Source organism: Podarcis vaucheri (assembly GCF_965113315.1).
Source record: "Podarcis vaucheri genome assembly, chromosome: 2".
Taxonomy (NCBI): domain Eukaryota; kingdom Metazoa; phylum Chordata; class Lepidosauria; order Squamata; family Lacertidae; genus Podarcis; species Podarcis vaucheri.
In genome coordinates this window covers 111,666,416-111,681,963 of record NC_138760.1, presented here as the reverse complement: position 1 = coordinate 111,681,963, position 15,548 = coordinate 111,666,416, and the positions used below count along the sequence as shown (strand labels likewise).

Genomic DNA, 15,548 nt, shown 5'->3' with positions numbered 1-15,548 from the left:
AGACAAGGTCAATTAGCTTAGGCCTTGGAATCTTGATGATAGAAAACAAGCTCTTAGAACATCAGCTGGCAGCATCTACTGCTAGGAGATTTGCAGAAGGCGCACAAGGGTCCTTCCAATTGTTTAATAACAGAAAGAACAACAAAGGCAACCTCTTCCCGAAAACGAAGAAAGCTAAAATGAAGACAACAAGCTGCTATTTTGAACCTGGCTTGAGTTGGTGGGCCTTGAGGTTTTCATGAAAATACAGTACTGTAAATCCCCTGCCTTAGAGGAGTAGCCCTCACCCAGATATCCCTAATAACCACATGGCTGTGTGGTGTAGTGGTTAGGGTGCCAGCCTAGGACCTGGGAGACCAAGGATCAAACCCCCACTCATCGCTGAAGATGGTGACCTTGGGACAGCCACTGCCTATCAACCTAAGCTACCTCACAGGGTTGTCGTGGGGATTAAATGGGGGGGGGGGACGACCACGGGCCCCTTGGAGAAAAAGGTGGGATGTAAATGCAATAAACAAACGAACAACGACTCACGTGCCCAGCACCTCCCGGAATTCATAGATCTCCCGGATATCTTCCGCTCGTTTCTTCCAACTGGGCTCCTCCTCTTCCAAGGGCATGGCTCTTATCGGGCTGAACCTCTGGGCTGCCCTACGCCCAGCTGTCCCAGAGCAGAGGGGCAGGCAGGTGGAGCAAACTCAGGGCCTAGAGAGGAAGAACAGGGATATCGGCATTAGAACACGACCGCAAAGTAGTAGTAGCTACTACTATGCCATAAGATCCACTGTCCTGTAATACAGTGGTGCCTCGCAAGACGAAAAGAATCCGTTCTGTGATTCTCTTCGTCTAGCGGTTTTTTCGTCTTGCAAAGCAAGCCCATTGACTGATTAGCGGATTAGCGCTATTAGCGGCTTTTAGCGGCTTATCTGCTGATCGGATCAGCTGATAAGCGGTTTAGCGGCTTAGAAAAAGGGGGGGGGACCAGCAGGAACTCGCAAGACATTGTCGTCTTGCGAAGCAAGCCCATAGGAGATTCGTTTTGCGAAGCACCTCCAAAACGGAAAACCCTTTCGGCTAGCGGGTTTTCCGTCTTGCGAGGCATTCGTCTTGCGGGGCACCACTGTATCACATATGAGCTTTAACTACTGATGAAGCCCAGGACAGCAAAACAAGGCCAATATTCCAGAAATCCTTAGACTCTGTGAAAGGATTCTGTGGAACTGCTACAACCTTTCATGAGGATTGCTTGGACCTTATGAACAGACAGGTGGAATAGACACTACAGTGGTACCTCAGGTTAAGTACTTAATTCATTCCAGAGGTCCATTCTTAGCCTGAAACTGTTCTTAACCTGAAGCACCACTTTAGCTAATGGGGCCTCCTGCTGCTGCTGCGCCGCCAGAGCACGATTTCTGTTCTCATCCTGAAGCAAAGTTCTTAACCCAAGATACTATTTCTGGGTTAGCGGAGTCTGTAACCTGAAGCATATGTAACCCGAGGTACCACTGTATTACACGGATAGTCCTTCTGCATGAACTGTCTAGAGAATGATTTGATCCACTGGGTCTTCTGCTTTGTTCGTTTGTTGAACTTTATGAGTTACTTCCGTTGAAATTTATGATTTGATACATGAATAGTATACCTTATTTATCTAAGTACACAGCCGGTTAGGTCTCGTGTGTTTATTGAATCTTCCTGGAGCTTAGCACTGCCTAGGAGGAGAGCAAACAGGGGCCATCCTGAGTGTTGCAGGAATATTACATATTCAGTTTGGTTCTGCTCATCCCATGCATATGAAGGAAGAGAGTTCACCTGCCTCCCGCCGGCAGAAGGCTCTCACACTGTTCAGCTGCTCAGCATCAACAAAGCTGGGATCCGGAACCCAAGATGTGCCACAGCCTTCCCCAGCCAGATGTTTCGGCCTACCGTTTTCCGTCAGCCCCAGAAGCCATTGCTGGTGCTCAGGACTGATGCAGTCTAAAACATCTGGAGGTCACCAATGTCCAGGAAGGCTGCTATATCATCTTTGGTGAAGCAGCTCATTTTAAAATTAGCTGGTTTACAAAGGGACCTCAGAATTCAGATTATAGAGTCCGCCCCCCCCCCAAGGCTTAGCCCAAGGGTCTACAACGTAGTGCCCTCCCTCTGGATGTCTCTGGACTCCAGTTCTCATCATCACTGACCCTGGGCCTTGCTGGCTCTAGGGCTGATGGGAGTTGATAATCCAGCAACATCTTGAGAGAGGCACCATATTGGCTCCCCCTGGCAAAGTCTTTCAAGGAGGGGGCAGTGGGGTGGGGTGGGTTACAGTGGCCAGACACAAGGGCTTCTTTCGCTTCCCCTCATCTCGCCCTCCCTCTTCCCAATTCCTCTTCACTTTTGTGCCCTTCAGCATATTGCTCAGGCTTTTAAGCCTGTTTGGTAACACTGCAGCTGTCGCCATGACAACAGCTGTAGCTCCTGCAACACCGAAAACACAGCTCCTTCCTCTGCCTCAACCTCCATCTCCCAAGGGGCCAGCCTTGCCCCTACTTTTGCACACTCATGCGCAACACACAAACACACACACCCTCAAAGCAGCCTTCTCCAACCTCATGCCCTCTAGATATGATTTGGAGTGCAACTTCTCCTCAGCCAGCATCTAAGTTGGCAATGGCTGACTTAGGGCCTAGCCTTCGTGCTGCGATGTGAGCTACCGTGTTCAACTTTAAAGCGAGCAGCATTTGGAGGTTTCCGGAAAGGCTAAGCAGGAGGGTGTCCATTTCACTTGAAAGACTTACTCTGGGCTCATCCACATTACCACTTGCCCTGTGCCCTGAGTGGTTTTCCGCTTCCGCCCGCACCTTTCCCACAGAAAACCCATCATTTAGTGCTAAATCGGAGCAAACGTCAATCCGGAGAAAACCCGAATTGCCATTTGCTCTGACTGAGTGCTAAAGAGCAGCTTTCTCCGAGGGAAAGTGGTGGGAGCGGAGGAGGAAGTGTGGACAAGGCCTCTGATTCACTTCTGCTCCTTATGCCTGATGCTGAAGACAAGGGCTGCCTCCAGAATGTCAGTCTTTTCAAGCAGGGATTTCCATCGCATAGCAGGCACTTGGGTTTGCGCACTTGAAGCGGACTAAAACGTTCCATGACTCTGGCGCAATAAACTCACTTGTTAAAGATTGGCCATTTTTGCTGTTAGGAAAGTGATGGGAAAGACATTAATGGGAAGCCGCACAAGCAATTCAAGGTGAAAATGGCTCCCTGCAAACAAATCAGATCAATAAAGACTGGGCATTTTCTATTGTCTGCTTCGCACAAGCAAATCAGGATTAATGCTCAACAAACATGTTGCCTGGAGGAGCCCTATGTTATCAGTCAAAACACAATAAAATCTACTGGGTTGCAGCCAACTGAGGCTGTGTACACACTAATACAGTGGTGCCTCGCAAGACGAAAAGAATCCGTTCTGTGATTCTCTTCGTCTAGCGGTTTTTTCGTCTTGCGAAGCAAGCCCATTGACTGATTAGCGGATTAGCGCTATTAGTGGCTTTTAGCGGCTTATCTGCTGATCGGATCAGCTGATAAGCGGCTTAGCGGCTTAGAAAAAGGGGGGGAAAGGAAAAACCCCTGCAGGAACTCGCAAGACATTGTCGTCTTGCGAAGCAAGCTCATAGGAAATTCGTTTTGCGAAGCACCTCCAAAACGGAAAACTCTTTCGTCTAGCGAGTTTTCCGTCTTGCGAGGCATTCGTCTTGTGGGGCACCACTGTACCTTAAAAGCACATTTAAGGTACAGTCTTTACCTCAGAGAATTCTGGGCACTGTCATTTACCCCTCACAGGGTTACAATTCACAGCTGCCCTTAACAAACTACAGTACCCATAATTCTTCGAGGGGAAAGAATGTGCTTTGAATGTGCTCTAAAAAATATAGTGGATAATGCAGCCTACGTTGTACTCCGAGGAAAGCTACTGAAATTAATGGACCTAAATTAGTCATACCCACTCATTCCCAAGCGCCTACTCAAAGTATGATTTAACGCTGGATGCGATCTACCGTTCGCAAACATTTTAAGAAGAGAATTACGTAATGCTGTTCCCTTCCTCCAAAGGAAGGCCACATTCACCCGAATCATGTGAGGCCACCTGAAGTTCCTCTTGGCTCTGTTTTCTGAAGTGAAAACAGCTCTGCTCACTGTAGCAGACAGGAGCACATCGGGGGGAGGAAGTCAAATCTTATTTCTGTAGCATTCACCCAGTCAAATGGGATTAGGATGTTCGTCCTCTTTTTTTTTTTAAGAGAACATTTGTACCCCTGTTCTCTTCCTGGTTTAGGTCTTCTCTCCCTCCCTGGGAAAGTTGGCATGTTAGGGATTGAGAGGGAAGATGATGCTACTTTATCCTTCTCCAATTCCCAGAGGTTGTGAGAACAAGAAGCTGGAATAGATGGACCACTTGGCTAGATACCAGCAGGCCTGTTCTTGGGCCACCCATATGATGTTGGGGTTGATGCGAGTGGTAGTCCAAAACATCTTTCTGGAAGGCACTAGGTTGGTGAAGGCTGTGCTATGATGTTGTCTTTCCACAAGGGGGGAAGAAAGGTTTGTTAAAAGCACAGGGAAGCATTCAAAACATGCAATTCTGAACTGGTACAGTGGAACCTCGGTTTTCAAGTGTCTCAGAAGCCAAACATTTCAGTTTTCGAACGCCAAAAACCTGGAAGTACAGTGGTACCTCGGGTTAAGAACTTAATTTGTTCCAGAGGTCCGTTCTTAACCTGAAACCGTTTTAACCTGAGACACCACTTTAGCTAATGGGGCCTCCCGCTGCCGTCGCCGTGCAATTTCTGTTCTCATCCTGAAGCAAAGTTCTTAACCTGAGGTACTATTTCTGGGTTAGTGGAGTCTGTAACCTGAAGCATCTGCAACCCAAGGTACCACTGTAATTGCTTCTGTTTTCAAACACACCTCGGAAGTCGAACGGCTTCCGAGGAATGTTTCTCAATTTTCTCAACTGAATTTTCCGACCACCCATTGAGCCTCAGTTGTCAAACGGTCTTCCAGAACGGATTACGTTCGACAACCGAGGTTCCACTGTACCACTTCAGGGGGTCTGTACCATGAGTCTTTCTTTAATATGTTGTCTGGTTCTGGCTGAACAACACAGGTGTTAAAGAGGCAAGAGGATCTGTGGCAGCTCACGACATAAATGAAAACAGATATAACTAAGAACATATGCAAGAAATATGAATACTAGGAAGCAATTGAATAAGTAACTCTATTTAAAAGCACTGAGAACACTTATAACTTAAGAAAAATAAAAGTATAACACTGAAAACCCTGCCACAACAGACAATTAGTGGCCCAAAGGCCTGTCGGAACAAGGGGGGGGAAAGAGTATTTTCCTGTCAGCAAAAGGAAAGCAGAGAGAGAGGGCCAGGCTATCCTGCCATAGAAGAAATAAAAAAATTCCTTCCAGTAGCACCTTAAAGACCAACTAAGTTAGTTCTTGGTATGAGCTTTCGTGTGCATGCACACTTCTTCAGGTACCATGCACACGAAAGCTCATACCAAGAACTAACTTAGTTGGTCTTTAAGGTGCTACTGGAAGGAATTTTTTTATTTTGACTATGGCAGACCAACACGGCTACCTATCTGTAACTGCCATAGAAAGGCATTGCACAATCGGAAAGCAGTTGCCAAGAAGGCCCTCTCTTGTGTCATAAATCCAAACAGGGTGTAACTGTCACCATGGCCAGAGCAGACATCTCCAGGAACAGGCGGAGCTGGCACACTAGTTTTAAATGTGCCCACATGCTCCTGGTAGTCGGCGCAACTGATATAATTGTCTATGAACTTCAAGGATTGGAGCCGCTGCCTTTCCACGCTACCCACAATCAGGTCAGCTGTTCTTTGATGAAGCTGCATCCACTAGGTTCGTTGATGGAAGTGCTGAGGAATTCTAACAAACAAACAAACAAACAAACAAACAACAAAACCAGTGCAGTTTTGAAATTGATTGTTAAAAGCAGTGCAGTTTTTGAAAGGTTCAGCCTGCCATCTTGGGACAAAATGGTATCCAACTGTATCCAAATCCGGACCAAAAAAACTGCTCCTTGATTCCAGGAACCACCGTGGAAAATTTGATTAATATACCCTTTGTTATTTGAAAATTTAACAAATGGGGGGGCAGAGAGAGGGAGAGAAGCAGAAGAAAAATAAATGAGAGAGAGAGAAAGAAAAATAAATAATATATGAACAACAACAAATAGCAGCTCATATTAAGCATGCAATAACCGTAAGTGCAGCCATCCTTAGTTAAACATATAGGTTCATATAAGCCCTCCAAAGGTTCAAATAGGTATCTACATAAAACCGATGTGTACAAGAAATACATTCAAATGCAGCCACAATATCTTAAGAGGTGTGCAAATGCACAGACAAACAACTTTCCAAAAGATATTGTTATGAGTTTTTGAGTGCTGCATACCCTAAATTCCTGGATTCAGTAAATGTTAGAATTTAATCAATGCTTGGAGTGTTAAAACTGGATGCCAGACACTGGATTTAGCAAGTATTACAATATGAGCCAGGACAGCTTCCCGTGGCAGGAAATTGCCTGGGAGACGAGCCATTAAGAAGGACAAAGGAAAGGTAACGAGCCATTTGGAAAGCCAAAGCAGAGTTCAAAAGCAGAGTTTCAGAACTGGCTGTGAGGTGGCTTAGGGGGGAAAGGTTGCACTCTGTAAAAGTCAGCAAGCTGCAAAGAACCACAGCTGGTGTCTTTCTGAATCCAAGGCTACCACTAGGGGAGAAGCAAGACTCTCTTGGAGTGTCAATGCTGGGAGGCCCTGTGCTGTAGGATCAGGTTGCATCATATCATAAAGACACCACGGACGCCGCTGTGCCTTGTTCCCAAAAAGAAACACAGACCCTGGATAAGAACGCCCGGAACCCCGGGAATCTCACACCACTCAGAGATAGGTCCAGTCGTGGACGACTCTGGGGTTGCACGCTCATCTTGTTCTATAGGCCGAGGGAGCTGACGTTTGTCCGCAGACAGTTTTTCCACATCATGTGGCCAGCATGACTAATCTGCTTCTGGCGAAATCTGAGCAGCACACGGAAACACAGTTTACCTTCCCGCCGGAGTGGTACCTATTTATCTACTTGCACTTTGACGTGCTTTTGAACTGCTAGGTGGACAGGAGCAGGGACCAAACAACAGAAGCTCACACCATTGCAGAGATTCGAACCACCAACCTTCTGATCGGCAAGCCCTAGGCTCTATGGTTTAGACCACAGCGCCACCTGCTATGTTGGAGGCAATATGCCTCTGAATAACAAAGATGGGGTTCACAAGTGGGGAGAATGTGGTTGCATGCCTGTCCTGCTTGGGGGCTTCACAAGGGCACCTAGTTGTCTACTGTGACAACAGAATGCTTAGCTACATGGGACATTGGTCTAATCCAGCAATTCTAACTGCTCCCCAGCCAGATCCAGACCCACACCAATGCTGTCCAAACTGCAGAGGGACACTCTGCCCTCTAATAACAGGGATGCAGAACGTTTTTCCACATGTTATTGTTGGACTGCAACTCCCATCCAGGTCTAGCTAGCATGGTCTGGGGTGATTTTAGTGAGTCGTTCCTCATCTCTTCATTATATAGCCAGGTTTCTCCCACCTGGGCAGAAATATTTGCGTCACGGCTATCGTTAAAAACGGCAACATTAACAGCCCATTTTACACCAGCCTGCATTTAGATGAATTGACACATGATGCCATCGAATGACACTTCCTCCTACCAGGAGAAACAGCAGCACTATGCCCCAGGCAACCTAAGTGCGGAATCATCCAGCCGAGATAGCTAAGTGCCAAAATGCAACTCTGAAACGCAAGCCAAGCACCTACAGAGCTTAACATGGAAGGGCCGGATCTGGTGTTCATGAGTCAGTGTTGTATAATTGCAGATTCCTCTTCACAAAACTGCCTGGAGTTGAAGGCTACATCCGTGGTCAACATATTATTATTATTAGTCCCATGTTGACTTGAACAAGTGCTGAAGGACCAACAGACTGGTTCCACTCCCATTACACAGTGGAAATGTGTCAGTCTCTCCCAACGTGTGTTTGTGTCCATGTGCAAGAAGTCTGGGGGAAATGGATTTATTGTGCTAGGGTGAAACAGTGGTTTGCTTCGCTTTAACTGCACAAACCTAAGTTTTGGGTATGAGCTTGAATCCCTCCTGCAAAACAGAGACAACATGAAGGCAGCCTGAATAGCATGCAGGCAAATCCAGGATGCTCTCATAGGGTGGGGGATATGTAATGTGTTAAATCACCTGGTCCTGCCATGCCAAGGCACCGGCAAAGGCAAGAGAGTTCTCCCCTTCTGAGCGATAGTTAATTACAGTGGTACCTCAGGTTACATTCGCTTCAGGTTACAGACTCCGCTAACCCAGAAATAGTGCTTCTTAACCTGAATAATAAGGATAAGAACAGAAATTGTGCTCCAGCGGTGCGGCGGCAGCAGGATGCCCCATTAGCTAAAGTGGTGCTTCAGGTTAAGAACAGTTTCAGGTTAAGAATGGACCTCCGGAACGAATTAAGTACTTAGCCCAAGGTACCACCATACAACTGTTTTGCACGCTTCTTGGCTTTCACATAACAGAGAGCAGTTGAGGTGCATAAGAAGGGGATAAACCTGCAACTCTCTGGATCAAACCTCTGTGTGTGTGGGTGCATGTGTGTGTGTGTGAGAGAGAGAGAGGGGGGGGAAGCGCTTTTCAATTTTGCTGTTGATCATTCTGGGGAGGAAGAGGTTAAGGAGAAAACAGTACACATGCCCAGGGAATGCAAAGAGACACCACTGGGTCAGAGATCTTGCTGCAGGGGGCCGGAGAGGACAAACTGGGATCTCAGGCTGCCAGTTGACCAACCGCTACCTTTAAGCAAGAGTATTGCAGCACTTTAAAGACTAACAAGCTTTATTATGGTATAAACGACCATGGAGTAAAGTCTGCTTCATCAGGCTTTACATTAGGTAAAGTAAGAAAGACAAGGCAAGCCAGACAACCAGGGCTTCTTTCCCCCCAGCCAGAACTCACCGGAACTCAGTTCTGGCACATCTCAGGTGGTGAGAGGTTGTCACTATAAGAGAACAAGAGAGGAGTTCGTGGTGAGTTCCGGCACCTCTTTTCCTAGCAAAACAGCACTGCAGGCAACTAAAGACAGCTTTGCATACGAAGAACTGGCAGGTGGGCAGTGACGTCTGATGGAAAAGGTGCCAGTCTTGAAGGTGTCACAGGACTCTGAGTTTGGCTTTGCTCCAACAGACTAACACGGCTGCTGCCTGCCAATTCGTACCCTACAAGTTGCTACAAGGTTAAGAGACAAGGACCTGGCTTCTTTGAATGGCAACCGCTCTGTAAGGTCTCAGGCGGGACCCTACTACCTGACATTTTAAAAAAAGAAAGAAACTGGAGTTGCAGGGGATTGAAGAACGCAAGGACTTTAATATGGAACTACAGACTCCGCTTCCCTTGTAGCTACTCTACTGCATCCCCATCCCAGGGATGTGAAACCTGTGGCCCAGCAGATGATGTTGCACTTCCATGAGCCACAGTAAACATGGACAATGGGGTGAAAACGGAGTTGTACTTCAACAACGTCTTGGGCTTCCCATCAGATCCCCCTGTATTTTCAGACCAAGCCACAGGGAAAGGCCAGAGTCGTCAATAAACTCTCCATCAAAACCTTTGTATCTGGTAAATGGAGCGCTGCGTACGCAGAAGAGGCAGGCAGGAAGAGACTCAGCGCTACCCAAGGCAAATGCCATCATCGCAGGGATGTAAACAGATAGGCACACACCCCTCTACAGAACCAGGCATAGGGGTCATCTACACAGATACACACACAGAGCCAGTGATAATGCAATATTCTAGACCAACACACACACACACACACACACACACACCTCACGTGCCCCATTTGCCCACCAATTGCAGCATTCGTGCTAATCGTTTGCAGCAGAAATTGCTGACGGCATGTTCCCCTTTAGGGGTAGGAGTGTGGTGGATAGGGGTGACTGCAGGGAGGTACAATGCAAAAGTGTCATCCTGCTGTTTGCCTGTATCCGGAGGAAGCAGAAAGGGAGGCTGCTGCAGTGGCTAACAGGCCGCCCATGAATGGAAGCACCGAGTGGAATGGAGTAACTGGAAATCTGCCTGATTCTTATTATTTTTTAATCTCGCTGGATGAATCATCTGTGCTGGTATTAAAAAAATCTCAGGTACGCAATTATTATTTCCCCCCAAGAAAAGGAAGGTGAGAGGAGTTTTTAAATGGTATACGGTGGGGGGGAGTGTGTGTGTGTGTGTGTGTGTGTGTGTGTGTGTGTGTGTAAGGAGAAAACACGACATCAGCACAGTCCAATCAGTGCCCATGATGAGTGTGCAATTACAGCAGATTATCCATAATAATGCTACAAAGAGGAAGAATCCTGTTTTCACCAAACACCCAAAGTAGTGTGATTTGAATATTGAGGAAATGAGTAAAAAAAGAAGCAATACTTGGATGGAGAAGGCTGGCTTGCCCAAAGAGGCTAAATGGGCTTCCCTCCCTTATTATTGGTAGTATGTGTCCTTTTTATATATTAATTTTTAAAATTCCCACTTTCTCAGTTCTCCTTTTTACAACAAGTGTCGCCCCCCCCCACTTGTTCCACAACACCATTCCACAACAGGTATTAAAAGGATATATATATATATATATATATATATATATATATATATATAATGTATGTATGTCCATATGCATGGGTTAGAGCTTTGCAAAGGTAGAGCGTTATAGAATCATTTGGAAAGATCCTAAATTCACCCATATGAGGACAGCCGCTACACGGAAACAGGCACCAACAGAAACAAATACGTTCAACAAGTAGGCAAAGACACAGCCACACGGGTAGCTTCACATATGCACTTGTACCTTCACATGGAAGAACTACAATAGACCTACTGATAGAGACAGGTTCATGCCTATAAAGCAATTGCATAACATCAGAGACAGATGCAGGCAGGTGACAGTGATAACCACAGTGATAAGCATCATCATGGCTCGACACATGTACATTTGCTTGGAGATAAGCGCACATCAATGCACAGGGAAGAGCAAGATCTATGCCCATTTCTTCACTCAGACATGCATCATTTATCCTTTTTTATGAAAAAGATTGTGCAGACGGAGAGCCTGGGCAGAGGCAGGCATATTTGGCAACGTGTCTCTCCTCCCCAGCTGCAGAGAGGCAGAGAAAGGCATGTGCCACTTTTTACGCAGCCCTTCCAGACATGGCATCCTGCTCCAAGGCATGCACAGTGCGCAAGTATGTGCATGGGTCAGATATAATTACACGCAGGCAGAAGTGCAGAGCGTTGCGCAGACAATGGCTGCGGCGACTCAGGCACACCTGTGCACCTATTCATACAGGTTCGAGCCATTCACACACCCTCTCCACGCACCGGACACACATTCGCACAGGCGATTATGCAGATCCCTTTTGGAGGGAGAGAGAGAGAGGGAGGATTGCACAACGCTGATCCTGCTATGCATGTTTACACTCCTCCCCCTCGGGCCAGCATGCCGAGGACTGGGAGCCTCAAGCAGGTGCAGAGAAACGGCCAAGTGCCGAGATGATGTGCTGCGGAGTGAGAGGCAGGCAAGGCACACGCGCAACGACAGCTCACCATAGGAGGAAGGAAAAGGAGAAGTAAATCGCGCGGGCAAATGCAGGCAGCCAAGGCTCACACAGCGCAGATCTGGCGGGGCGCAGGTCGAGATCCACGCCGGCCTCCCTACCCGCACCCGGGCGAGCATGCATGCCCAGGAGCGGTAGAGGCGCGCGGGCGCAGCAGGCAGAGAAAGGCGCACGGCTGCAGCCAGGGAGACAGACAACGCCGCCAGCCGCCCATTCATCCGTCTCCAATCTGTCCCCGGGCGGCGCAGTCCCGAGACGCCCTCCTTACTTACATGGAGGGATCTGCGGTGGCGGTTGCGCCGGGGCTGTCCCGCTTCGCGAGCTGAGTGCGCGGCAGCGGCTCCCTCGGGTCCTCCGCGCCCCGCCGCCAGCCGAGATGGGGGAAAGGCGTCCGTCGTCGCGCCCCTCTCCGCCTTCTCCTCCCCAGCTCTGTGCGCGCTCGCCCTCCAGCCAGCGGCGATGTCACCGCGAGAGGGCGGAGCTGGAGCCCGCACGAAGCCAATCCGAGGCTCGGGAGGCGGGAGCTGCCTGGCGACGGGATTAAACCGAAGTGAAAGGGGGCTGGATGGAGGAGAAGGCAGCGCCGCCGCTCCATTCATAAATACGCAGCGCGAGAGCGCGCACGCTCACACACCGCGGCGCTCTGGGCTACCTGATTTAGGGATGGAACAGGCAGGGGAGGAATTTTATCGCGGGGGGGGGGTTTAAAAGGTTCGGGGGGGGTCCCTTTTTACAGGAGTCATTTAGTTTTTATCCACTACGGTTTGTAACGCCATGAGCTGCAGCCCCTAAGGTCAACATTAGGGTACTATGGAAGGCGAGACGGGGTGGAGTGGAGCGCTCTGTTAATTGTCTGCTCTTATTCTCCCTCCACGATAAATAAAAGTATATGAGATAAGGAAGCACATTTGATTTAAACGTCTTCGTTTCTGCTACAGTGCACGCAAGAAGAAATTCGCATCGGAACATCCTTTCCCATTGTAACGCTGATGAGATCCTCAGAATATGTTCGAAACAAATGATAATAATTGCTTTTTACTCTTTTAAAGAAAGCTTTTCTGCAGCTGCTTGAGGCTCCCAATCCTCTGCACGCTGACCCGAGTGAGGTGGACTTCTGAGTAAAAACATGCATAGCAGGAAACCTGACGAAGTGCAGATCGAGATCCCAGAATCTGAGGAAGGGGTGGGTGGGTGGGTGGGTGGTCAAATTGCTATTCCAGCAAGGTGTTTTTCTCTGTTTTCCACCAAAACACCTCTGTACCTTAATCGCATTGAGATCCAGTTTTGCCCATTAAGGCATTAGAGAACAAGTCTTTGACCTTATCTATGCAACAGCACTTCAAGTACAGTGGTACCTCGGGTTACAGACACTTCAGGTTACAGACGCTTCAGGTGACACTCAGCTAGCCCAGAAATAGTACCTCGGGTTAAGAGCTTTGCTTCAGGATGAGAACAGAAATTGTGTGGCGGCAGCGGGAGGCCCCATTAGCTAAAGTGGAATCTCAGGTTAAGAACAGTTTCAGGTAAAGAACATACCTCCAGAACAAATTAAGTTCTTAACCCGAGGTACCACTGTATTTGAAGAACGCTGTAGTTTCCCTCAGTCTCCTGTATGCTAAATATACCCAGCTCTTCCAACCTTGTCTCAGAGGACTTTCTCGAAGCAGGCTACCTCAAAAGGACTAGTATACTGGAGGAATTTTAAACATTAGCCCGGATATCAAAGGCACAGAGGGACTCTGCGTGTACAAGGTGTACAACTCTCCCAAACACTTTAGGATTAACACCCACCCACACCTTAGTTCAGAGGAGACTTGAAACCTGCTCCATCAGATCGGGGACACGAAAACCGTCAAATACATATGCCGCACAAAATTTTTAAACAAACTTAACAAAACAAAAAGGTGCTATAAAAATCTTATCTAATTTACCTAAACTCTGTAACAATTTTATTAACCATTTTATAAAAAGGCAGGACTTCCAATGAAAAGTGGTTACCTGCCACTGTTTTCCCTTCTGGCATAAATTATTACATCTTCTATTTAAGATTACAGAGAGTTTCCCTTAAGGGAGAAGACAGGAAAACAGTTGAGCAGCTCTGTTCACTTTTCACCACCCATACTGAGCAGCAGGAATTGAACCATTGCTCCAAATGCACATGAAAACAGCCCTTTTCCATTGCTCTTCCCATTGTTTACCAGTCTCGGCTTGTTCCGAGCTTTTAGCTTTCCTGACACTGGCCCTACAAGCCAGGCTTTTCACCTGGTTACTTGGTTACCTGTCGTTCCTTACACTTCTCAAACACGTGCTCTCTATTTCCAGCTCCTCATTAAGCTGCGGGGGCCGCCCTGGCTTTCTTAGATGCCTCGCCATTCTCTCTCATTGGAATGGTTTGAGATTGTGCCTTTAGTAACTCCTTCTCCAGAAGATGCCGCCCAACTTTGACTCCTGTCCCTATCTAGCTGCGGAATTTATTTATTGCATTTGTATCTGCCTTTTACCTCTAAGGAGCTCAAGGTGGTGAACAACCCTGTTCTTACAACCCTGTTGAAGTGGGCCTAAGGTTTCCCAGTGAGCTTCATGGCCAAGTGGGGATTTGAACCCTGGTCTCCCAGGTCCTAGTCTGACACTCTGACCACTACACCACATTGGCACTCAAATCCTATGTAGTATTTTCCTGAACTTGTTAAAAACAAAACCAGCTTTCCCGAAATCCAAGGCACACATCTGATCCTTAGCTTTGGGCTTTACACAAAACGACGAGTTCCATCATTACTTGCAGCCACTTCCCCCCCAAATTTCCTGCCACTCGGATCTCGTTGACTAACTCTTCCCTATTAATTCAGATCAAGGACAGTCAACAACCCCCCCCCCCCAATTCATTCCTCCACCTTCTAGAAGAGGAGGTTTTTGTCAGCAAGGTCTGGCAGGAATTTGTTGGGCGATTCCCTGATTAGCAGAGCTTGAAGCCTAGCAGATATCGGAGCAGTTGAAGTCAATTAAAGCCTTGCTTCCTTGAAACGTTTCCTTGTAATTTGTTTCACCATCCCCATCCTTTCCTTGGTTCAGTGGGCTGTGAAAGCCACAATGTGGCTTTTATTTCTTTCTCTCGATTTTTTTTTTTACCAGTTCCTCTTTACAGGCTACCTTGCTCATCTTTCCCTGCAGGCAGTACACTTTAAAAAAAAAAAAACAAAACAAAAAACCTCCCCCTCTTTTCTGCTACATCAATACTTTTTGTATTAGTTATATCCTCCAGCTGATCTAATTTGATCAGGGAGTTGTCTCCACCAAGCTTCAGTTATACAGTGGTGCCCCGCAAGACGAATGCCTCGCAAGATGGAAAACTCGCTAGACGAAAGAGTTTTCTGTTTTGAAGATGCTCCGCAAAACGAATCTCCTATGGGCTTGCTTCGCAAGACGATAATGTCTTGCGAGTTCCTGCGGGTTTTTTTTCCTCCCCCCCCCTTTTTCTAAGCCGCTTATCAGCTGATCCGATAAGCCGCTAAAAGCCGCTAAAAACCGCTAATAGCGCTAATCCGTCAATGGGCTTGCTTCGCAAGACGAAAAAACCGCTAGACGAAGAGAATCACAGAACGGATTCTTTTCGTCTTGCGAGGCACCACTGTACAGTGCTACCTCGGGTTACATACGCTTCAGGTTACATACGCTTCAGGTTACAGACTCCGCTAACCCAGAAATAGTGCCTCAGGTTAAGAACTTTTCTTCAGGATGAGAACAGAAATTGTGCTCCGGAAGCATGGCAGCAGCACGAGGCCCCATTAGCTAAAGTGGTGCTTCAGGTTAAGAACAG

General features: G+C 47.5%; 1 protein-coding gene and 1 long non-coding RNA gene across 3 annotated transcripts in view; both read right to left on the bottom strand.

The window, feature by feature from the left end:
- CAMK1 (calcium/calmodulin dependent protein kinase I) overlaps window positions 1-12,157 on the bottom strand; it is a 45,562-nt gene extending 33,405 nt beyond the window's left edge. The window contains exons 1-3 of one of the 2 annotated variants that reach the window (XM_082210445.1): window positions 12,007-12,150; window positions 9,090-9,132; window positions 535-705 (exon numbers count right to left, since the gene is read on the bottom strand). In XM_082210445.1, the coding sequence (XP_082066571.1) occupies window positions 535-620 (86 nt within the window). In that variant the 5' untranslated portion in view covers window positions 621-705; window positions 9,090-9,132; window positions 12,007-12,150. Of the gene's footprint in view, window positions 1-534; window positions 706-9,089; window positions 9,133-12,006 lie in introns of both variants that reach the window. The other variant, XM_082210444.1, reaches the window with a different exon arrangement.
- A 1,554-nt stretch (window positions 12,158-13,711) lies between these two features.
- LOC309525545 overlaps window positions 13,712-15,548 on the bottom strand; it is an 86,180-nt gene continuing 84,343 nt past the window's right edge. The window contains exons 2-3 of the long non-coding RNA XR_014216403.1: window positions 14,941-15,029; window positions 13,712-14,881 (exon numbers count right to left, since the gene is read on the bottom strand). This is a non-coding gene — a long non-coding RNA (uncharacterized lncRNA). The remainder of the gene's footprint in view (window positions 14,882-14,940; window positions 15,030-15,548) is intronic.